Source organism: Sander vitreus, chromosome 10 (genome assembly GCF_031162955.1).
Source record: "Sander vitreus isolate 19-12246 chromosome 10, sanVit1, whole genome shotgun sequence".
NCBI lineage: Eukaryota > Metazoa > Chordata > Actinopteri > Perciformes > Percidae > Sander > Sander vitreus.
Window position 1 is genome coordinate 6,323,567 of NC_135864.1, and position 25,427 is coordinate 6,348,993.

The 25,427-nt window shown below is 43.2% G+C and overlaps 2 protein-coding genes across 3 annotated transcripts in view; both read right to left on the reverse strand.

The window, feature by feature from the left end:
- Positions 1-977: 977 nt before the first annotated feature.
- spry1 (sprouty homolog 1, antagonist of FGF signaling (Drosophila)) lies at positions 978-5,630 on the reverse strand. The gene is made up of 2 exons (XM_078260058.1): positions 4,474-5,630; positions 978-3,009 (listed from the first exon to the last, which is right to left on the reverse strand). Exon 2 carries the CDS (start codon positions 2,952-2,954, stop codon positions 1,866-1,868), a length of 1,089 nt encoding a protein of 362 aa, XP_078116184.1. The 5' UTR covers positions 2,955-3,009; positions 4,474-5,630; the 3' UTR covers positions 978-1,865.
- An 852-nt stretch (positions 5,631-6,482) lies between these two features.
- afg2a (AAA ATPase AFG2A) overlaps positions 6,483-25,427 on the reverse strand; it is a 146,600-nt gene continuing 127,655 nt past the window's right edge. For both annotated transcript variants that reach the window (XM_078260061.1, XM_078260059.1), the window contains exon 17: positions 6,483-7,773. In XM_078260061.1, coding sequence (XP_078116187.1) covers positions 7,591-7,773 — 183 coding nt within the window. In that variant the 3' untranslated portion in view covers positions 6,483-7,590. The remainder of the gene's footprint in view (positions 7,774-25,427) is intronic.

The window sequence follows — 25,427 nt, forward strand, 5'->3', positions numbered from 1 at the left end:
TAGACACGGTTGTGTTGCTTTCTTGCCAACCCTGCAGTTTTCCAAAACTAAGCCACAGTATGTTTTTTTTCCTTTGTCCCAGAGAAATTCCTGGTCACAGTTTGTTTCCCCAACTGTTGGCATTTCTGGCTGACCAACCAACTTTCAAAGTGATGATCTCATCCCCTGGGGGCCCAGAGGTGGAAGGGGGAGTGGGTGTCAGTGGGGGGGGGGGGTCAGTGGACTTCCCAAGTGATAAATTCACTGACAAAAAGAGGCGGCCAAATGGGGGGAGTGTGGGTTGGGGTGGGGGCTGGATTTGCCCCTGTCGTTGCCTTTAGTGCAGGAACCACGCCATAAAAGCCCAGCATTGATAGCCCTGGTTTATTATCTTTGAACAGGTGGCCCGGCTACTCGTAATGGTCGCTCTCATTTCTCAAGGCATACACAGTTGGGCTCCTCAATATGGAGACCATTTGGGAGTTTGGGAACATCCCGATCTAGCCGCATTAAAGCCCAGGGAGTGAACTACAGTGCATAGTTTTGTGGTGACTTGTTGGCTGGTGAGTGGAGTGGGGGGTTTAGAAGGAGAGTTACTTCCTGTGAGCATAACTCATGGAAATGTGGAGGCGCTGTTGATGCTAGCAGCTTCGGGGCTAATCGTGTCAATGACCTGTATTGTTTAGCTTTCAAGGTTAGCGAGGAGAATCGCAGCAAAGAAGCCCTCCAAGAATGTAAACAGTCACATTTTGAGCTACAAGCTGTTTCTACTCACTGCTGAACATTTTTACCAGGAATTCCACACCCAGCATGAACATACACACACATGCATTCACACACACACACACACACACACACACACACACACAGAAAACAGTGATTTTCTGTTTGCCATTGAACTCAAACTTTTAACCCTTAAAGTCAGCCATCAGTCAGATCTTTCACTCCTCAGACAGGTTACTGTTGGTCAGCAGCTCAATCAAGACACCAGACAGTACTGTTTTTCATTAATTAATATATTTTCTGCATTAAAGTTAACATAGTTTTCTTTTGTGCCACCCTTTAATTTTTCAGTAAGTATTTGATATTTTGTTATATTCAGACATGAGTAAATTTAAGACTGTCTCTTGCAATAAATATCATAAAATAATAGAGCTTCACATAATAAATATTTTTTACAACAAAAAAATGTTTTAACAGACATTTTTTCTTTTAAAAAATAGCCAGAATTCCTCTTATGGATTTTGAGCATACAATTTTCACAAAAATAAAGAAAACAAAACAGGGGAGAATGCCACAGAATGTGTATGAAGAGTTCAGATGGGTCGAAGGAGAGAAACATATCCAAGTGGAGAAGAAAAACACTATGAGATGGATGTGCTTTCGTTAATGAGCAAAGGAACCACGGTTTTAGTGTGGTAGCAACCAATAAATTCAAACATACCTGCTTGCTATGAATACCAGGTAACAGCTACATAATTGCCCTATAGTAGATCGTCCTTCACAGATTTGGTGAGAGGCAGCTCCCACTGGGCACACAGGCCCAGAGGGAACTGCCTACCTAAAACGGAAGAAAAACTTTTTCATATATATATATATATAAAAAAAATAGTGTTAATGAGGAGCTGAGGATAGACATAGAAACAGTTAAGGCAAACACTGGTCTGTAAAAACATGGTCCTGATCCAGAGAAAATAAAAATAATTGAGTGGTTTTCGTTACTCCTTTGCTTAGCTCCTTAGGTTTCCGCAGCGAGGAGGGGAGGCTGCTGGGAGGTGCTTAGAATGTTTGATAAACATTAATTTGTGACTATCATCATCATTATCATCATAAGATCCACATCAAGAGTCTCCCGCGCACACGCAATCACAAACATACAGGGGCGATCAGGAAGGTTTTTCCTGGGTCTGTGGGGCCCAGCTCTCCAGTTTGCAATAGACAGTGTTGGAGTTCTTGCAGCGACAGCCGGGCCTGTTAACCCGGTCGTAGCAGCCCTGGCACGCCTTCAGACACCCCTTGACAGGTGGGTAACATAGCAGACAGGGGAAGAGTACCGACATTAATCCCATGCACAGGAAACGAGAGCAGCAGTGGGAACGTGACAGCGAGCAGGGTTGGTCCGCACATGAGTCCCCCTCATCGTCATTGGAGCAGTGGTAGAAGATGCCCTTAACCAGGCACATGCACGTGCCGTGCTCCAGCGCACTCTCAGCCGAGCAGAGGCACTGACCATTGCACGCCAGACATGAAGGCAGGCTCCTGGGAGCCGTACAGTCGCTGCACTTGCACTTCCCACAGCGCTCACAGATGAACTGGTGCCCGGCAGCAGCCACCACCCCGTTGCCAGAGACAGAAATGTCTGATTTCCCTTTGCCCTGGGGTTTGAGTGGAGCCTCCAGTGGAGGCTGATGGAAGTGAGGTCCCTGCTGGGGCTGTAAAAGGGCCTTGGGCTTGGGCTGAGTCCGAACAGGCCGCTCTGGTCTGTGGTGGTTCTGTAAGCTCATCCCGGGCCTGGTGGGGGGCGAGCGTGCCAAGAGTCCCTGTTCAGAGGAGGCACTGCTGTTGCTCCCTGAACTGGCGGCACTTCCTGTGCTAGTGGAGCGGCTGAGCCCCGGTGCCCGGGACCCGCCGTACTGCTGTCCCCCAGCCACAACCACCACGCCGCCCCCGACGTGATGGTGGTGACCTGATGGCCGGTGCTCATAATTGTTGTTCACATTGACGAGGATGACCTCGTGAGTTCTCTCCTGCTTGTCCTGGGGCCTGGGGGCCATGCGGGGTACAGGGGGCCTCCGTACCACCGAGGGCCCCTCAGTATACTCGTTGTTGGAGCGGATGGCCTTGATTTGGTCCAGGGAGAGAATGGCGGCATGCTGGAGCTCCCGCTCGTAATCCGACCTCTGCCGGCTCTCTAGGGAAGGCGGCTGGATCACCACTAATGAACCGCCGGGGCCATGTTGACTTTGGAGCTCCATCTGGGGGGATCACCACTTCCGACATTCACCGTGGACTTGGCATGCATCGGAAAACCTGCCAGAGGGGGGAAGAGAGGCCGGGGAGAGACAAAGGAGAGGCAGGGAGGGAGGGGACATCATCAGACACAGCAACACATGGCATAACTTGCAAACACACACTGTCCTAATGGAAGAGGGGTTGATATGGCCATTTCAGATTCAAAGCCAAGTGGAAACCAATCAGTATCATATCAATGTTCCTAAACAATAACATAATAACTATTCTGCAGCAGCAAAAATACCAAGTTTTAACATCTATTATTGTTTATAGTGAAATAAGTGTATGTAATATTAGAAGATGTATTTAAAGTTGCCCCAGATTGACTGTTTTCATCCTGTCAACATGGCAATGTGTCACTTTTGATCCCGTTAAGTGAGGCAACCCGGGAAAAAAGTTGACTGTTAACAAGACTTTATGTACCTTCCTCCCCAATACGCACACATCTAAACTTCAGTAGGCCCTACAAATACTTCCCCTCTTCATTTACATTTGTATGACTAGTTAACATTTAAATGCACCGCGGCGACGAAATGAGGACGCGATCCAAGGGAACTAAATGAGCTGCCTCACTTAGTATTCTATTACTACACCAAAAAGGATTTCGGGGAAATAGGGACAAAAGTAGAGCAAAAAAAAAAAAAAAACTAAGGTCAGACCAAGTTCCGACAAAACACAGACTTTGGTTGAAAAACGAACCGAGCGCTTGGAAATTGTCGGATTAAAATGTCCCCTCACGCTACAGACATACACGATTTTTGAAGTTCATTTTGAAGCAAATAATTAGTCTAATAACCGAGTTTATGGCATAAACACCATCAGCAATTTGGTTTGGTTTTTTCGTGGATGTTATGAAGCAACGCCGACCTGCACGAGGCCAAAGCCTCATACGTTTACCCAGTGAAACACATCTTAAACCTCACAGGGAGAACCACTGCAGCCAGAGTGATTTTTGATTCTTTTGCTCTTTGCAAATAAACAATCTCTTTATATTTTGTAATAGTCTACGCTTCAAATGGCGCACTATACATAGGATTATCCGCAGAGAGCGCGTTTAAAGCAGGAGACGTCGTGCGCATTAATACAAGCAGGATCCTATAAAACACACTGAGCCGGAGATCTAGAGACATTAGAGGACGCATCCAAATAGACGGGGGAAAAACTTATGAATGAAAACAACCGCCTTGGGGGGAAGGGTGTTTGTTACAGCAGAGCCACGGGCGGACACAGGCATTGAAAACCATCAACTTCATCAACTAAATGCGATTAATTTAACCCGCTGCGGGTGTTTTTCCCCCCAGTGCAAAACACATTGAAAATGACACGTTAAGTCTTAGGTTGTGTGCACCAGTCTGACAAAACATTTATATCGCTCCAGCGGCGCAGACTGGGTCGCTCTGTGAGCTACTATCGTATAATAAAGACCGTAAAAGCAACATAATAGAAGTAAAACAAGTGTAAAATAGTAAGGAAGATACGTACCTATATGCAACCATCCATAACGTCGAATCCATCAATCAAATAGCCTACCAAAACTCCATCCAAAAGGAAGGGGCAATGTCCAAACGTATACTATAAGCTATGATGCATAACATTCACTGGCTGTTAATCCAAGTGCGAGTGTATCCCTTTGCGTTATTCCCTTTTCTTGGGTAGTTAAGCAGAGAAGTTCTGCGCGGGTTACGCATGCATTCGTCCCAGGATAAAACAAAGTAAATCCCAAGTGGAGCTCTGATGGAGGAAGGAGGGAAGGCACCCGGAGAACTGCTGCGCACTTGGAGGCCGATCTATTATAGGCAACCTAAGTCCCGCAGGAATTGTGTTGTAAAATAAAATGAAATGCGTAAAAACGTCTTGGAGAAATAAAATCAAACACGAGTGAGCTTATATCCAAGACGTTCTCCTCTTCGAGTAGGCCTATTTGCGGAGAGCTGGGTTTGAGTTCTGGCTACTTATTGTTGCGGTGAGTCTGCGCTCGCAAAAAGCGTCGTCGGCTCGCGGTCATCGGTGCGCTCTCTTCTGCTCCGCGGGCCTGCTCAGCACTGAATGAATGGGAAAGCAGGGCTCAGTGTTTGCTCGACAAGCCAACTCCCATTGGCCATTCACTCCACTGAAAAAGGATACATCGCATCCGCTCCTGATTCATTGGGCAGATGTGGAAGGCCGGGCGATAGAGATGCGTTCACTATTTAAGGTGGAACGGGATTTTTTTTGTTGCGAGGGCTCGGCAAGGGGGCTCAGGGGAGAAAAAAACTACTAGTTTCCGTTCTTGCGGGTTATGAATAATGATGTGAATAAGGTTCATGTGACTAACAGTGATGTAATAAACGCGCCATGTATTTATATCCTTGCTGATTTGTCATTTTTAGTACGCAAGCCTTAGACACACAAAATAAAGAGACTTTGTTTTTGGTCCTTAAAAGATACAATCTATTCTAAGCATGAAAACCATTTTACTACAACTAGCACACTATTAATATGGGGCCTTTTGGTGTTTGTGTTGAAAGAATCATATTTTATAACAGAAGTAAATGGAAGTATATCACTTCTAATCTATGTAATATAATGAAAAAGCTGGTTCTAACTGAAGCATTAGACTGAGAAACGGAGACTCTCAATGCAGTAGGCCTAAATATGTGGTTCAAATACTTCTTTTACCATGTGAAGGATTTCAAAATGACCAGTGTTTGACAAATAATAATATACAGGTCTATGTAATTAAGATGGTTTATAAACGCGAGTGTAGGGACATTCTCCTGTAGGCATGTTTATTTAAAGTTGTTAATCTCTGTGGTATTTAGCACTGCACAACGGACACCCACACATTAAGTTATTGTTACACTCTTAAAAAGTTAACCTGAACCTGACTTTATTAAAAGACCCCCTGCTGGTCCTGGAAACTCAACTTTGGGAACCCACTGTCTGCACAGACAACAGTGTGAATTTATAGACAACTCAGGGAGGAAACATCAACAGGATGTCTTCTCTGCTGCCTTGAATGTTCCCATTACGCATTTTAAGTATGTCATCAGAGGAAACACAATGTGTCACGGTGAGCCTGCAGCTTGCAGTACTCCCTGATATGGACATTTTCCCATCATTTGAAGAGTTTCATGTCTCGATTCTTTGGATGAGTGGAGATGGAAATGGTAGTTTTTTTTTTTTTTTTTAGTCCAGGGCCACCTTAAGAGAAAAGCAGCCCTGCAGGCACGGGAAAGACTCCCCCCCCCCCGACTGCTGTCCCCCACCCCCACCTCCTCTCTGTTCCTGACTGTCTGGTTTGATTGGTGTCGCGGATGCGCTACATCCGGATCCATGAGAAAAGGAAGTTCAATACAAAGTCAATTTATCCTATTCAAAGAGAGAAATCAATAGATGAATGACCTCCAGTGCCATTTCGGGTCAGCAAATGTTTAAAAAAGAATAGGGAGAAAGCCTACTAGAGTTAACGGACTGGTAAAAGCGACTGTGTAGAGTAGACTGACACGGTCTTAGGCTGGATGTTAAAATTCAGCTTATTGGTGATAAAGCAAATCCTGGTAGACCGACAGATGGCCGCCTCGATCCCTGCTCTTAGTGGTCGGAAGTGCGGACGGAAATCTCACGATTACAGCAATTAGCTGATTTTCCATGGATGGATGTGATGAATATACCAGCCGTGGCTGTTTTTCTCCCCGTGGATATGGAGCAGCGGTTCTTCAAACTAGGGGTTTAGGAACAATCAGGGGTCCTTGAAGGGGGTCCAGAAGGTCCCCTGATGAAGTCTAATTCCACTATTTAATTACATAGATGTTAGTGCAAGAGGATATTCCATGCTCTCCACTTATAACCAGGTATAAAACGTGTTACCGACCTAGAATTACTTGCAGTCTTGTCAAATATGGGACTTAAGTCTTTTCTGTCTTTTCTTACAAATAACAAAGTGGCACTGAAAAAAAGGACATAAGCTATTTGGATGTACAGTAGGAAAAAGCTGAGCTAAAACAGACCAATGCATTAGAAAGTCATAAAATCCGGTCAAAACCTGCTCCCAGCTACATTTTGCACTAAAAAAAGAATGCATTTGACATTATGTTAGCTGGGAATTACATGTTTTTTGGACAAAAAATTGTGTATTTTATAGACTTTTCCAAGCAGTCTAATTCTGCTGTAAACTTAGTTTTGGACCAGCACTTATTTGTAACTTTTCTTCCTCCTTTAATGTTCTTAAGCTATTAAAAAGACGAGGCAGCCAAATGCAATGGATACATAAATCATGCATTTTCTACATTGTTAATATTTTATATGATCAAACATGGCACTTAAGCTCATTTTTCGAAACCAAAAATGATCGCAATATTGCCGTGCTGAGCTAAAATACAGGCTGGCTGATGTTTTAAAACCGGCAACAGGCAAGATTTCAAAAAGTACTTTGGGGAAACTGATTTCTTTATTTATTATTTTGTATTTGTCATAACGTGTTCGGCTGGTGGTTGTGTCCATTTCTTATCATATGCGGGTAACTTGTCCACCAGACACAGTCGAAAACCTTTTCTTTAAAAAAAAAAAAAAACGGGAAAAAGCTCCTTAGTTTGGACTTTTGACCATATAGCAGCGTGGTCAGAAGAAGAACAGGCCGCTGTGTTGCTGCTGCTGATAGCTGATATACGACTGGATGAGAGAGTCGGGGATCCGGGGCTTCACAGTGTTCAGGGCACTTTCAAAGTGTCTGGCCTCGATGTGCTGAGCTTTGATGTCCTCTTGTAGGGCCAGGAGGGCAGCCTCTCTGCATACTGCTGTTATCTGGGACAGGAAACAGACACAGATATTCAGCTGTCAGCCAGAGCGCTCCGTCCACTGAACACCACTGAATCATGGGAGCACAGTTAGAGGCTGATCGACTTCAACCACAGACTCTTGAGGGTAGATGTGTTATGGTACTGGAAAAGTACTTTATTTATCTTTCTACAAAAAGAGCCTTTTACCTTGTAAACATCAAAAGCGTTGCAGTACAGAGGGACAAACACAAGCGGGACTCACACAAATCAAACTGTATACAATCTCGGCAACAACAGACCTGTACTAAACAGAACTGGGAGACAAACATCTATAATGAGCATCCATTGCACTGGGAACAAGTAAGCATTTGAGCCTGTCTAGAAAGTGAAATCATTTCAGCTGAAGTAGCTTCTGTGTTCTATACAAGTGATATATTACAGTGAGTGCAAGAGAGGACTCATATTCAATTCCTTTGATTCCTTGATTATGAATGTCAGAGCTGTAGAACTTATTCCTTTGGATAGTGGACAGTAATAGACGATTAAACATAAAGCTAGTTAGTGAGAGTGAGAGGAAGTGAGAAATAGAAGAGTTTTGTTTGACAGTGAGGTAAGACACATTCTAAATTGGCTGGAGGAGTAAGATGAAAGAGTGTGTGTCGCTGCATGCTCTGGGAAATAAAATCAGTTAAATGACTGAAGTACAACATTATTATTGAGATTTAGCATATATAAATATGGGTGCAAAAAGAGTTTATGTTTCTGTAACATCATTAAATCATCTTTAAATAATATGTTTACAGGTTGGAAGGAGCTGACAGCGTCACAAGAAACAAACGGAAATTCTCATGAAAATAACAGCTGTCCTTAGTGGTTATTTTTCATTTTAATCAACTAAATGCATTATTTGAAATGTTAGACTTTCAATGTGTACCTCCTCCTCTGTTACCCCCTTCTTTTTTTTTTTTAACTGGACTTTAATCTGCAATGTAACAATATATTGTAGGTAGAAAACCTGTCGTTTTCTGGTTCTGCCCCTTGAAGATTTAATTTAACTAATAGGATTATTTCTGCATCCAGAGCAGCTCCTTCAATTAAACAATGACTGTTTAACCATCATTTCTGATCCGTCATATCCAAAGTGTAAATACAGTACTCTTCCTGCAGCCTCTTTACTGCAAAACTGATGGAATTATGCAATGGCTGACATGGGGGAGTGCTGCAGGCAAGTGCGGGTGACCTTTTGGGAGAGATTCTGCACACGGCAAAGGAGTGACTCACTTCCGAATCTGTGGCGATGGCTGATGAACACCAGGCACCTTTCCCAGCAGTGCCACCCTCCTCCCTTTCTAGAAGCACAGCTTTGTTCTGAGCCAAGGCAGCTTATACAACTGCCTCCAACAAGAGCCGTGCAGGAAACCATTCGCCTGTACAACCACTGATAACGTCTCAGGTCAGTGGGACAGGCAGTCATGTGCTGCAGCAGAGCTGTGGAATATTGAATAGTGAAAGCATGCATGTAGATCAATGTGGGTCCTCTGAAATTGTTCACTGGACCGAAGCACCGCTGGTCACTGCCCTTCCCTCTACAGCTGCACTGTGTGACATGCAAGTGCATACTGAATATTCACATGTACAGTGAGCAGTAGAACTTACAACTGTCGCGTATGTTGCACTGTCCCTTTACACAACCGATGTGAAGTGCTGCATGTGTATCGATAAATACTGAAACTAAATCATTGGTAACTGCCAACAAAAGGGACAGACAAACTGAGACACTGTGCATTTTATTTTTTTATTTTCTCTTTTTTACTCTTTAATTTGGGCTAATTATTTTAAGCTTTTATTTTTGAAAAAAGGTTCTAAATTTAAAAAAAGAACATGCCGAAAGTCGATTAAAAGAAATTGACAATTTGTTGATTAAATAAGCAAAAAAAGCATGGTTTTCTATTATAGGAAGATTCTAGATGAGGCTAAGTTTAGGGTTTTGTTTGAATAAATTAAGAGCTCTTATTTCACTTATTCTGAACGGGGTCTGCTTGACCTAGCTATTTGCTAGATTGCTACAGTTGTCGTTAGCGATTGTAGCTAGCAAGCACATGTTTCATTTGTCTATGTCTACTAATGCTGCACAATAAACTCACCTCTCTTTGAAATTATAGCATGAATAAACATGAAAGGTTTCATGACAAAATGGGTTTTGATTGATAATGTTAACCTTTATTAGTTGTGTGTGGCAGAGAAGTGGTGAGGAGTTTGTGTCTATGTTATCACAGTGTAAAGCGTGATTCATGGTTCTGCGGTGCTCCACGCAGAGCTTTCGCCGCAGCCTACGTAAGTCGCCTGAAGTTTATACTTGTGCGTTGGTGCGTCGGTCGATCGCTTATAGAGAATAGCAGGGTCGGCATGTGTGTGTGTGTGTGTGTAGGGAGTGTGTGGTAGAGCGAGTGAGAGAGTGACGGGGATTAGCTTCGGAGCGAGTATCGACTCTAGAGGCATAGTGGGAGAAACAAAGTGTCTCCCCCGTGTTTTCTGACCCTGGTGGGGAATCTGTAGCAGTAAAGATGTAACCCTCTCCTTGATTTCATGTTGTTTATGGAGAACCCAGAAATGAGTAGGGGGAAATGCAACGCTACCAAGCCACGGCCGAGAGGTACACATCAGGCTACGGCGTAGGGTCTGTGTCTCCACGTACCTACGTACGTAGCCACGGCGTTAACGCAGAAGCATGTATCGGCCTTTAGCCTATAAAAGCCCCTACAATAGTGCAAAGCATTGTGACATGACAGTGAGTAAAGAGGAAGGAGGAATAACAAATGCTACATGGATTGTTTTTGCCTTTTTGCTTGGTTTTCTATTGTACTAAATGACCACATTTGAATGCATATATCAACATAATGTGATATCTGAAACACATCCAATGCACAGACTTGGTGGATACAGGAAAAAACACAGCAGAGGTTGTCAACTGTTAAAGCACATGACGATCATGGCGTTTTTCAAGGCTAGAGAGTAAAATGAGGGGCGATAGCTGTTTGAATGTGCTCTGGCCCAGCTAGCATACACAGCTCAGGACAGGTGCTTTGCAGATGTCAGGATGTGAGGCCTTTCCCCCCCCCTTTCTTCTTCTGGTATAAGCCAATGAGCAACATGATTTAGGCAGGGTAAACACACGGGTCCGGGTTAATTTTGTATGAGGGTTTCCCATCATTCAAGTCATTTAGGCCTGTCAGTAATAATGATGCAAAACAATGAGGCCATGCATCCTGGTTTCCTTGTTTACAAACGGAGTGAGGGCGAGCGAGCAAGGAAAGGAGTTAGTGAGAGAGAGCTAGAGAGATGCCACATGTTGAACAATGCGATTTAGTGTTGTTTCCAAGCAACATCCATAAACAGGAACAGACAAAAGTTGCAGCACAATCAAACCGTAATCTCTTATTTACGTTAAAACTTGACTTAGAGGACATGTAAGCCTCCTCGTGCCTCAATCTCATGATTCAACGGTTAATAATTATTTGGTTGTTTACTTCCACAACACCCCTCGGGTTTATTAAAGAAGGGGAAAAAAATGTCCGGAGCTGCTCTGAAGTACACAAACTACACACACACAGGCCCCCACATTCATGCTTGCTGGGTTTATGAGCTGGTCTGTGAAGGCGATCAACAAGCCAGTGTTTCCCGCTGTGTGTTTGCCCGTACAGGCCTTAAAAAAAAAAAAAGCCACAAAGGCAAACAGGGCATGCGAAAGAGCCAGTTTGTTTGTAAACGTGAAGGCATTCCTAGACCGGAGCCAGAAGTCCAGCGCCGATCCCCCTCCAGCACCACCTTGATACCCCTTCCCCCCCCTCAAAAAAGCAGCCTACCACCCCCTAAAGATGGCCCCCCGTGCTCCTGAGAGGGGAAAAAGAGGAGGAAGGAGAAAACTGCAAATGCACAGAAATGAGATCTGTGTGTGTGTGTGTGTGTGTGTGTGGTGGTGGTGGTGGTGGTGGTGGTGGGGGGGTGGGGGGTGGGTGCTGACTTGTGGCAGGCCAAATAAATTATAGATCTCTCATTTTAAATTTTTCTATTGCAATGCAGACTTTATTTTTCATTCCCTTCATAAATTATGTCAGCAATCACTTAAATATATGGAGAGGGCTAACCTGATGCATTGCAGTGGCTGCTCTCTGGTGATGTGGGCGAGCTCAGAGTTCCTGGAGGTGGCACGTAGCCAGTCGTAAAGGCAAAGCAAGCGAGAAAAAAAAAGTAATCATCAAGAGCCTCTCAGTTTGGAGACGGGCTAAAAACCTGCTGACTCAAGATGACCCAAAAGTTGGCCTGATAGTGAGTCAAAGAGAGAGGTTTTGATGACGAAGCAAAAGCTGTTTAAAGTAACAGTTTGTACAGAAGACTCTTCCATTTAGGTTAAAGAGTAAAGCCTGTGACTAACTCCTAAATATTCACCGACTCATTTTCTATTTATTCAGCAGATGTATGATACAAACATCCTCTGTGACACCCAGATCTTCATAGAGATCTTCCAGGATCCATGGGCCCGGATTATATTCAGTCTAATCGGGTTGGTAAGGGTCTCGGGTCAGATGCCCAAGTAGATTCGAACGGAATCTCAATCAGCTTTGATAACAAAGTGTCATCAACATGTCAGTAGAGATGCGATTTTAGAAGGAGATGAAGAGTGTGAACAATGACTTTAAGGTAAAAATGACTATCGATGGCACAAGCACCAGAGACCACAACTCTGGTATAATGAAAAATACACAGAGTTTTCCCTGGCGGTGATTCAGCTTTGTGTGACCTTGTTTGGCACGGGCTTCAATGTTACCGACAAAGACCTCTAGTGACTCTTGACAAAGTGTCTGATTTTGACATGGGAGACTCGTGTTTTTTACCCATCTCATTCAACTGCTAATGTTAGTTTCTTTCAAATATGATGACAAGGGATCCCTAACCATAACAAAGTAGTTATCGAAACCCAAATATTTATCTTTTTCTAACCCCCTTTTTTTGTGCCTTAACCTGACCTAACTTTAAGCATAGCGGAGCGATTTTAACGTTTTTTCAAAAATGATGACAACCAATGTATATTGTTGTTCAATTTGTACTTCATGGTCCTCAAATTCCTTACCAATGAGGTGTCTTTAAAAGAAATAAAGGTTTGGGTAGGTTTTCCACATACTCGTTTTGGATCTGTGGAAAAATGTTTGACCAATGAGAAGCTCCACCAGGGCAGTGAGGAGGCCAAATGCCTTGCTCAAGGGCACACTAATGGTAACTGCTGTGTGAGAACGGAGAGTGGTACTTATTTATTGAGCTGTAACCTTCTTGTCTTCAGCTCGGCCCCTCTTTAATAGCCCTGACACACCAACCCGATGATCAGCCGCCGGACGGTCTGGCGAGGTCAGTGACTCGATTCTGTTCGGTGTGCTCTGTGACGTTGGCCGTCGGAGGGGCCGTCGGCCTTCATTTTGGCCGATTTGACATGTTGAATTGGAGGGCGGGCAGTCTGACTCAATGACCAATCTGATTGGTGGAGTGCTAACCCAGAAATGACGAGCGGGATGAGTGGGACGAACGCCTCTCGAAATCTGACGAAAATCTTTTAAACTGACCTTTGTTGATATGAAATGAAGACAGATTCAGCAACTGTATGGCCTATTTCTCGCTTAAAATGTTTTCAGAAACACGTTTCAGTTAACTATTTTCGTAAAATACGAGCTCATATTTCCGAACGAGCCGCCATTATGGCCGGCTGGAGAAGTCAGTCCCACGTGACGCGTTCGTCATTTCCGGTTTTCATTTTAGCGCCGCCTGCTGTTATGTAGACATATTACGTCTTGCACACACGTAGAACGTACGCTCAAATCGGCGTCGCTGCGGTGTGTTCCGAGGCACTTTTTTGACCAACACGGGGAGACTGATCAGTCCGACTACCTTTTCTGCTAACGGTCGGCCGTCGGGTTGGTGTGTCAGAGCCTTAAGGATGGACAGACATGTAATATGCTGTGTATACAGAATATAGAGTAAACAGAAGTAGCAGTAGTAGTAGAAAAAGAATATGGATGAACGTAATACTAAGTAAATAAAAGGTATAATATAAGGTACATAAAGTATAATATTCAGGTCATCACCTTTTGTCCTGACCAGAAGCATAGATCTTAAGCTTAAAGATCCTTCCTACACCACCGCCACCACCAGCAGAAATGTCAGGAATCCTTCCACCTTATTCCACCTTAATAAAATGTCAGCAGAGCCTGTTGAACCGCAAAGCTTTTAAATGGGTCGCTGGAAAAGCGATAGATACTCAATTGGAGCGCGCACCACATCCTTGTTTCCACATATTCCTCTAATGACAAGTTTCCCCTGGTGGTTCTCAAACCCCTTTGAAAACCAAACCTCACATGCATGAACGTACAAACACACAAACACACACACACACACACACACATATTCTTAAACACTAAAATGTATGCAGGGACATGTATAAGTCTTGCTGTAAAGATTTTCACCATTACTCCTCAGAATTGCTGTCAAACTACCATAATGACAGACATGTTTTCTGACGGTTGGCAGTCACATTAACCTCCTCTGTCTGTTGGTTATTTCATACAGACAGAAAGGGTTGTCTCTCCGAAAAGAGAGGGAATGAGACCTATTTAGAAGTCATTAAAAAAGTCTGAATTCAATATGGAACTTCAAAAATGTTCAAAAAATACTATTTTGGGTGAGCTGAAATTAATTTGCAACATCCCCTTTGGGGGGCAGACGTACAGAAGGGAAGAGATTAAAATTAGAAGAAGAAGAAGAACGCGGTCTGGAACAGATGGAGGGTTAGTCTAGCTCTTGAAAGCAGACGACTGACAAGATTTAAAGCACCAGAAAAAACAACAGGGTCAAGACCTGATCTAGACCTGGATCCTGGTTCAACTCAAGTACAAGTATTTGATGGAATAGAGAGATATACGGAATTATTTTACTTGCAAACATGTGATTTGTAATGGCTTTATAAACATTTAAAGTTACAGAACTGATGGCTTATTAGAAAGTTGGACCCAATACCCTTTTATTAATGGTTTACATAATATTTAAGTGTAAGGTTTATGGCTGATTAGAAAGTGAGAAGTCAATGGTGGATTATTAACTGCAGAAATAAAGTCTACTATTATTAAATAATGAATAAAGTGTAATGGCTCTAGCTTTCTAATAATACATCAATTGCAGATGTCATTAACATAAATTATCATGGTTTCTTACAATGAGGTTATTATATAAATTTATTATAAATGGCTTATTACTGATTTTTAAAGCATGGTAAATTATTTATTGTTCTTGAGACCGAGTCAAGACCAAGGCAGGACGAGACCGAGTCAAGACCAAGACAAAGGCAGGGCGAGTCCAAGTCAAGACCAAGGCAGGGCGAGACCGAGTCAAGACCAAGACCAAGGTAGGGCAAGACCCAGTCAAGACCAGGACCAATGCAGGGCGAGACCGAGACAAGACCAAGGCAGGGCGAGACCGAGACAAGACCAAGATCAAGGCAGGGCGAGACCGAGACAAGACCAAGATCAAGGCAGGGTGAGACCGAAACAAGACCAAGACCAAAGCAGGGCGAGACGGTGTCAAGACCAAGACAGGGCAAGACCGAGACAAGACCAAGACCAAGGCAGTGCGAGACAGAGTCAAGACCAAGGCAGGGTGAGACAGAGTCAAGACAAAGACCAAATCAGGGCGACACTGAGACAAGACCAAGACCAAAACCAAGACCAAGGCAGGGCGAGACCGAGACAAGACCAAGACCAAGGCAGGGCGAGACCGAGACAAGACCAAGAGCAAGGCAGGACGAGACCGAGACAAGACCAAGACCATGGCAGGGTGAGACCGAGCCAAAACAAAGACCAAGGCAGGGCGAGACCGAGACAAGACCAATGTTGGGTGAGACCGAGCCAAGACCAAGGCAGGGCGAGACTGAGACAAGACCAAGACCAGGGCAGGGGAAGACAGAGTCAAGACCAAGACCAAGGCAAAGCGAAACCGAGTCAAGACCAAGATCAGAGCCAGACAGCAAGAGCTTCTCCTGTTTCCCGCATTCACTCTTGGGAGTGCGTGTTAAGGGCAGCAGGAAGAGGAGGTTAACAGTAACAAATTTCAAGTTGGAAATGAGTCAAGTTATTGGTGGCATTTGAAGTTTTATGTCCAATCACAGTAATGATATTAACACATACAATTTGAAAATGCACAGGCAGTTCAGTGATATCCCTGCAGTTGTGGTCTTGACATAAAATCCCGAGTTCTCTTTATCTGAGACCGAGACAAGACCGAGTACGAGACGAGACCTTAAAAAAAGTGGTCTTGAGACCGGTCTTAAGACCAAGACCGATCTCGAGTACTATTAGTTTTAACTTGTAAACCCGTTCTAAAGTATGCCTTATTAGAAAGTGGTAACAGGTTTTGTATTAGTATCTGACTTAAAATTCTAGTAGTGTGACAGAAGTAGGCAGAGGGTTTCGGTCAGTGAGGCCATTTTAATGGGGCTATGACATTAGGACGGGTACTTGCAGGGCTCCTTTTGCTCAGGACTGGAGGCCCTCGCTCGCCTCCCATGCTCCGAGCCATTAGGGTGCCACAACACGAAACCCTGCATACAACAGCGGCCTTTATGCTCTATTGGTCACTGCATTGCACTTCCCTCTGTAGCCACAACTACACTCTATATCATGCTGCTTGAATGCACCCAAGCGATATCATGTTGGATGCATATTCTGTATGTAGAGTGATATACTACAGCACGTCCAGCACTGTAGTGTGAGGTCCTGTTGTCCTTGTAAGATAAGACAACACAAAACTTTAATGACCCCAGAGAGGAAATAAGGCCGCTGTAGCAGCAAATAGTAACAAGATACAGCAAAGAATAACATAGTATAAATAAGAACATAGCAAAGTGGGGGTTACATAAACATACCTGACACTTTTTAGCACTAGAACATGGCAAGCAGAAATATATGAGTGGAATAAAAAGGTTAGAGTATCAACATCTAGATGGGAGGGCAAAATAGTGGCAGTAATAACCTTTAACCCTTTTGAGGTCAAGAATAAATATGAGAATATAACAACAACAAAAACATGTGCAACATGATAAAGGGAAAAAAATCATAAATAATCTCAGACATGTACACATATACAACATTTTACTGTGCTGTGAGTACAGAGTGAAGCAGGCAAATTGTACAATGTGTCAGAATAATTAAGAATATAAAAAGTTAAACAAAAACTCATGTAAATTTGCATCCCACCACTGAACTCTACATGGTCATGTACTATATGCATGCCACAAACACACTGTACACATACACACAAACATGCACACTGTTTTTAAAAACCCCAAAGCATGCAGTAACACTCATTTACATGCATCCTACACATTCCCATTAAAAAATGTTTCCCAGCAGTATTTCCCTGGAGGTGGTGAGAAGTGGCACGTGCCATGAGACAACCTGTTCAGCGCGACGAAAATAAACCCTTCTGGAGAGGTGGAGGTGGTGAAAAAAAAAAGAGAGCTTGCGACTGCTGGCAGCGCATACCAACGTTCTCAGCAAATCTGTCTGGTGTACTTTTCGCTTCCTACTTCAACAAAGGCGCTCAGTGAGTGTATCAGACGGCCTTAATGAAGGGCTTGTTAGCTGGGCTACCGGCAGCAGATCCACTAGACCCGGAGTGTGTGTTTACTATCAATCCGCCCTTGTGTCTACAGCAGGCTACATCCAGCCCTCACCTCCTCCCTTCCCCCTCGCCCCCTCCCTACACAAACGGCCACATTTACAGGAACGAGCCCCGACCCCCCCCCCAACCTCCCACAAAACCTCTCCTCCATCACTTCACAAGTGCTGCACACATACTCTACAGTATATGTGCACTTGCTCACATACAGTTCATGATGCACTGAACATGCAGTTGCACACACGCGTACACGCTCATATGTAACATACTGCACTCGCAGGACCACACAGATAAAGGTTTATACAGGCCAGTGCACTTACAGTATGCATGCTGTGCGCCACAGAATCATGCTACACAGCAACCACACATTCATGCACAGGTACCCATTCATGTAAAAATACACACACCGACAACCGCACACACATGTACAGTAGTATGTACAAGTTTTGCATGCAAACATGCACAATCTTTCATGGGGAAGTCTTGTACACACATGAATATTTACTTGATGAACAGTAAAACACTAATTTAACCCTCAAAAATCACAGCTAGAAGTAACAGCGTATTCTCTTATTTTTATGATTTACTTATCATAACGTAAGAGGGCATCACATGCTTTAAGTGCAATTTCTAATTAGTCAGTCCAAACAATGATATTTTACTGTATGGAGGTTAATGAAATGCAAAAAGCTATTATTGCTGAAATTTCTAATGATAAATCCAGTCTTTGAGTAAAACACAGAAAAAAAACAAGAAAACAGGAAAATTGCAGTGTGCAAATTCACTGTGCAGTAAAGACTTCAGAGCTGAGCCCTACTGTAGGACTTCAACTTATGATTTTTTATTTTTTTTATCATCGATTAATCAATTAATTGTTTGGTCAAGAAAACATCCAGAAAAATGGCTAAATATCCATCATACTGTCCCAAGCCAAAGGTGACACCTTGAAATTGCAATTTTTTTGTCCGATCAGCGGTCCAAATCTATAAGATATTCAGTTAACTATTTAAAGACACATTTGAGGAGTTGGAACTAATGAGTTGCATTTTTGCTTGAAAATTAACTAACCTATAATCAATTATCAAATGCTGTCGGCCAACATACTGATACAACTAATCGTTTCAGCTCTATTGTGCAGAAAAAGAAAGAAAGAAAAGAATTTATATATATAGACTCCAGAACTTTAACTGAATATAGAGATGCTGAACACACATGCCCTACATAAATTGTATATTGAATAGCTGACAAGTAATACCAGAGATGATGTTGGCTCTAAGAGGTGCTCTTATGCAATTAGCAAAATATTAACTCCCTCAAAAAAATTGCCCCAACCACACCACAGTATCACCACCATTACCCTAATAAAAAAGAAGTCATGCATCATCCAATTTTTTTTAGAGAGGAAATGAAATAATATACAAATCAAATGAAATTGGGGGTGCAGAGCCCAAACTCTCAACCAGAAATAAAATGTTCCATCCTCTAAAGAGGCAAAGAGGAAGTGTCTGCAGTGACATGCCTCTGCCATGAGAAACAAGGCCTGACCACAGCTCCATGTGAAACCTATTTAAGATTACAAGGCGCGAGAGAGATAGAGAGAGAGAGAGAGAGAGAGAGAGCGAGAGAGAGAGAGAGAGGGTTAAGGGAGGGAGGTGAAGTTAAGCATGGAGGGAGGAGAGTCACATGGGGAGAAAGGGGGAGAACGGAAACATGGCACATGATCCTAAATAGCAGAGTGGAGTGTGCATGCTTGTGCTCTCAGCAGAGGAATTTAGATTCCATAGAAACTGTGATGATGAAAATGTGATGGTGTGGGCTTTTTCTCACCATATGTTACAGCTGAGACAAAAGAGACAAAGGGGAGACACGAGTATTCCAGCAGACAGAAACCTTTGTATGCTACAGTAAAAACGTGTACATACAATGGCTATAATATTAGGTTCACATCGCTGTTAATATATTTCACTTCTCAGCCGAAAGTGAATAAGGCTCACAGTAAAATGTCATTTGTCACATTCATGTGAGGTGTGTTTTCTTGCCACGCGGGAAATGTTTGACGATGCTCCCCTGCTGCATGACTCACTGATAATGTGAGTAAAGTGACAGGGTCAGTTTCAGATGGAAACCTCCTACAAAAGCTACCAAATAACTTCCATGTCAGGCGGTTGAGTGTTATCGTCTCAGGCCCTTACCCACCTTGTGTTTTGGAAAGACCCATGTGGTATAGCACCTGTGTTGGGGCTACACAGTGTTAAGGCTGTCTTAGTGTGTGTGTGTGTGTGTGTGTGTGTGTGTGTGGGTGATTGGGTAGGGGGGTATAGCAGGGCCTCACCTTTAAGGGCATATTTGTCCTCGCCCCTTAATCAGACGAATGAAAGCTCCACATTCTCCTTGGACTTGGGAAGGCAGGGATGGCATATTTACCAAACACACCCACACTTAAGTGACCTGGAGACTGTGTGTAGTGTGTGTGTGTGTAGTGTGTGTGTGTGTGTGTGTGTGTGTGTGTGTGTGTGTGTGTGTGCGCATATGTAATGTGTGTGCTTGTGGTAATGTCAAGGTAGGTAAAACTCCATCTGTGTGATGTGCTCCACTGAAATGTTCTCTTTCCTGTGTGCTCCATCTTTCATACACACTAGGATACAGAGTCACTGAAATAAATATGGAATAAATATCCACCTTAATAAAGTTTGCTAACATTAGCCATATGCTACTGGTCATAGCAACAAAACCTCTCAGCATACTGAAAAAGAACAATTGCTTTACACGTTCAATCCTATTAATTCAACTTTTTATGAAAAAAAGGTCATTAGTTTTTCAAAAGTCATATATATCACAATTTACATAGAGATTCTGAAACAAGTTAATGGTCATTGGCTCTGTATTTCCCTCTACTACAGGCTCCACAGTCCTTTTCTGGTTTTAGCTATTTTCAGGTTGTCCTACCGTCACCTCTCTCTCTCTCTCTCCATTTTGGCATCCACATTTTCTCTCACTTCCTCTGTCCTTTCCTACCTTTCTACTTTCCTGCTCCATTTGTCTCTTTTTTGGCTTTTGCTACCAACGTTCTGTCTTCCTGTCTGGCCAAGGGAAACAGAACGACTAGTACGCTTGAGGGCTCATATTTCCCAGGAAAAATTCAATTTGTGCTCACCATGTACTTGCACATAAACCACAGCGAAGGCTTTATATATAAATTGTTAAATTAGGGCCAATAGGAGCCATTTCCCTCTCAGCCATTGCTGGCCTTTTGCAAGCCACAGCAGCAGCCTGCAGGCTGGAGCGATGAGGGAAATATTTTCTTTTATAACCTTTATTTAACCTGCAGTGTCGACTAAGAACAATATATTCACAATGACAAGAAGCAAAAGGCTTGTTGGAGAGGAAGTGAGGTGAGGTGTTTCACAGTCACAGAGCTACAGAGGTGTGAGAGGCCTTTTCCTCGCAGCCTTTGTGGAGCTGTTGACTATGTTTTTCTGAGTGGCAGCGTGACCGCTTCTGTGGTCAGCCGCATTGAAAATAAAACACACACACACACACACACACACACACACACACACACACACACACACATACACAAATGAGAGGTTAAACCATATTTTGGAAAATCACTGCCAACTTCCGATACGCATTCCACCAAAGCTGACATGTTTATTGATGATGATTACAGATCTTTTTTTGTTTGTTTTTTTTCCACATAAGAGAGTCCTGGGTTGATGGCATATATCAGCTTTGTACGTTGTGTAATGTTATTCAAACGGCAACATGCTTTGTTGATGCATTTTTTGCGTCTGTGTCCTTGGTGATAAAAATCTTTTCAACAACAAATACCAGGTCATAAATCAGACAAACGACACACAGAGCCAGAGGAGGAACAGCCACAACCACAACAGGTGTTAAGAGGAAACCATTTGTCTTCCTGTGAGGGTGGTTTTGCGCTGTCTGTGTGTGTGTGTGTGTGTGTGTGTGTGTCATCGTGGTGGAGTGTCTGTGTGTTTCATTATACAAAGCCTTATTTGTGATCAAACTTTTTTTTTCTAATAGCTTTCAATCGTTGCAAACAAGCTTCTGCAAATCCAGCGTGTCTGCTCAGGCTTCTATTTCATAATGTGCGCTTTCACAAAAAAAAAAAAAAAACTAATTATCATTCCAAAACTACTTTTATGTCCTTTAACTGATGCACAAATGCACCACATTGCTTCATCAAGTTACTACTTAACACACTGACTTTGTTGACTGGGAGCTGCAGAGGTGCTCAGTAATCTATAGGAAAGGGGGACATTAAGCATCATTGACGTCAAGACAAGCCTGATTAGTACAGTACGTGCTGCATTGGAACAGGCTTGTTCCTGCCAGTGTGAAAAAAAAATAATTAAAAAATAACAATGTTAAGGAAACAATTGCGGCAGTGAGTTTGAATGGCTGTCAGCCAAGCGTCTCAGACACCTGGGCTCAGACCAAACAGCTCTCCCCCTGTTGGCAGGGAAAAGACCCACCGCTATGGAGGTCGCGGTCGGTCAAAGGCATCTGTGACTGAACACAAAGATATTCTGATACGGCTGAATGCTGCAGCTTGAGGTTTTATTAAAATGCCTCAACAGCCACCCCCCTTTCTCCTCTTCAAGGGAGATGAATGTTACGACACTGTGATGTCTGGATGGAGGGAGGGCGGGCAGCGGGGTTGGCACTGCCTGTCAGTCAGACGCCACCTCAACGTGCTCTGCATCTAGACAGCAACTTCCAGTTCTGGTCTCACTGTGTTCATGCGGAGACATCCTGATTTCTTTTGTCAAGAACTTGTCAGGCGCCCAGATAGCTCAGTTGGTAGAGCGGGCGCCCATATATAGAGGTTTACTCCTTGACGCAGTGGGCCAGGGTTCGACTCAGACCTGCGTCCCTTTGCTGCATGTCATTCCCTCCTCTCTCTCCCCTTTCATGTCTTCAGCTGTCCTGTCAAATAAAGGCCTAAAATGCCCACAAAATAATCATAAAAAAAAGAAGAAGAAAAAGAACTTGTCAACATCTGCTCAGTGCTGTGGTGTTTTTGCACTTCACCTCCTGGAGGTAAACTGTCAATCACACAGCACAGGGAGGTCTGTGGCGCACACTGTTAATGAAGCTTAATGAGTCTCTATAAGTTGTGCACTCAGTGACTAAATTCCTTTCCTGTTTATTCCAAACAGGCTATATTGAAGAACACACATCAATGTGTGTGCATCTGAGGAACAGCAAACAGAAAAGCCTTTCTTTACTCTGTACATGCTCAACCGTTGGCAAAGGAGAGCAGTAAAAAAACAACAGGGAAGCTGCAGTAGCGGTTGCTATGACCAGTTAAGATTTTTTTATATGTGGTTCCAAAAAATATGCCGATTGCACAAGCGCAGAAATATGAAGTCCCCGTTCTTATTCCCACCAACAGAGCTGTGATCAGCTTGGTTGTCTCTCCAACCGGGGAAAACACTCATCAGTGAGTACAACACCAGATGTTTTTGAAAAATGCGTCTCCCTCGACGAGACTAATTTGATCAACACAGGTGTGTGTGTGTGTGTGTGTGTGTGTGTGTGTGTGAATATTAGTCATAATAGAGGACAGAGAGACGAAAACATTGATTTATGTTAGAGTTTTTGTTATCTGGGCATTCATTTCTGATCGTATGGATTCAGCCTGCATTAGCCTATTTGAAGTCTTGTGATCCTTTGTTTCCTAATGTGTATGTTTTGTTGAACATACATTTTGATTCATTCCTAAATCCTGTACTATCTAGCCTTACACTTTTAATCAACCCCATTCAACCAAGTAAGTGGACTTAGCTGGGCAGGCAGCGAATTGGGAAGTCTAAAAGATGTCCCACAGAGTTTATTTTTATAGAGCCATAATAATCTCTACAGAGGCAGCATTACCAAAGAGTTTGGAATACTGAAAAGCTATCTACAAGACCATTTCTTTAATGGATTCAGCTAAAGCTCCCATATAGACAAAATCTGCATGTAGCCAAAGACTATAGAAAGTAGGATTCATTATGACAGTAGATTAAAAAGACATAATGTGCACGGATTTAGAACTTTTCCAAAATTTGAAGCCTGCATTAAGACATGAGTACATGTGTACACGTGCTCACTGGCAATATCTTAATTAAAAAACATTTTGTAGACTAAATGAGTGTCTGTGTGGTCAAGAGTTTGTTGTAAACATTTTTTTTTTTTACAGAAATGCTCACCTCTATAGCAAAAATCTTCAGTTTTTTAAATCTCTTTATATTGAAATGAATGAAAAAAAGCTGTGAAAAAAACTGAGAGGCTTCAGCTTTTCAGCACGGCTACAAACAAGGCCTGGAACTGACTCCGTGCATGTGACAGGGTGCAATAAATCCTCCAGGTCTTTTCCTGTCAGGGCTTGATCATAAATTGAAAAAAGAGAGAGAAGTGGAGTAGCATCACACCTTCCTTCAGGAGCAAGTTAAGCCCTTCTTCTTCTCTTTCGAGACAACACTGTGATTACAGTATCAAATGTTGCTTCTGTTTAGGAAAGTGATGGCAGAAGTTAGTAAGGAGAGCCGGCAGCAATTTTCTGGGCTGAGTGTGAGTTAAAGGTGTGTGTGCGTGTGTGTGTGTGTGTGTGTGTGTGTGTGTGTGTGTGAGTGCGTGTTGGGAAACCAGATGTCACTCGGGGCAGATAGGAAGACAGGTGATTTTAACAAGCTTCTAGCTCCGAGCTGAGAACAACCGTGTCCTCCTGCTTGACCCCCCCCACCTCCTACTCCTCCCGACCCTGCCTCCCTCTTCTCTCAAACAAGTCTGAAATCCCAGGAATGTAATTAAAGTCAACGCTTCAGGTAGTCGGACTGCCAAGACTGAGGACTGAAACGTGCTCAATGCGCCCATTCGTGCATCACTTCGACAACAATGTGCGAGCCATCCGCAAAACGCTCGACTAATCCGCTCCCTCATTGAGTTTTCATACGGAGACAAAAAAACAAAACTAAGTAAAAAAATATAAAAATAATTCTCCCTTGTTCCCTTGCAGCCAATACAGGGTCACATGGAACAATGTCATGTGGCTAGGTTGCAGGCCATAGGGCATCGAGGTTGGTTAAAACTTTACACGGGATAACAGGCCACGGTTGCAAAAAATACTAATAAAATACAGTAATAAATAAAATAAAAGTAATCAACACCACGGGTGTAGCTAAAAATTCTGGACCCTTATATATAGGCATTCTCTATGGGCCCCATCCCACATCCACGGCTATTCATTATAGTATCTTTGTGGGCCCTCCACATATGAGGGCCCTGTATACGCAAGTTGTTTAGAAGGAAGTGAGACTGCAGAGAAGACCCCAACCAAATCATTGTTAAAGCTCAATGATCACACAGACTACAGTTGACAGAAGATTTGTCACATTACTGCAAAGCCTCCATGCAACCAGTCGACACAGAGAGAGAGTTCAGTTTTTTAATATTTATTAAATGTGATCTTGTGCTTATTTATTACCTGCTAGATTGCACGAGCTATATTTACTGATCGACAGTTTTCTATTTATTGACCGGTATCTTTTAATCTGATTGTAGATTACTATTCACTGTTTGTAATGTATGCAGCATCATTGTGCCCAAAATGAATTTCCCCCCGGGGACAATAAAGTGTAATGTATCGTATCGTAGGTGACAACAAGAGAGGGAGAGACGGAGCTATTCAGCGTATGATATAAAAACTGAAACTGAACTCTGCTTAGTAGCCTCCAGTATTAAAAAAGCCTCTTGCTATTGATTTATGGCAAGATGCCCCCTTTCCCTTTCATCCAGCTCGATCCCTGGCAGCGTGGGGCTTGATGCACGGCTGACCGATGCTAGTCGACTGCGGCTCACCCAGTTGCCTACTGCATTAGCAGTTAGCATGCCAAGTCAAATATAATGGCTCAGTGCTCTGGAGAGGTCCAGCTACTCTGTGTCCATACCACTGAATCC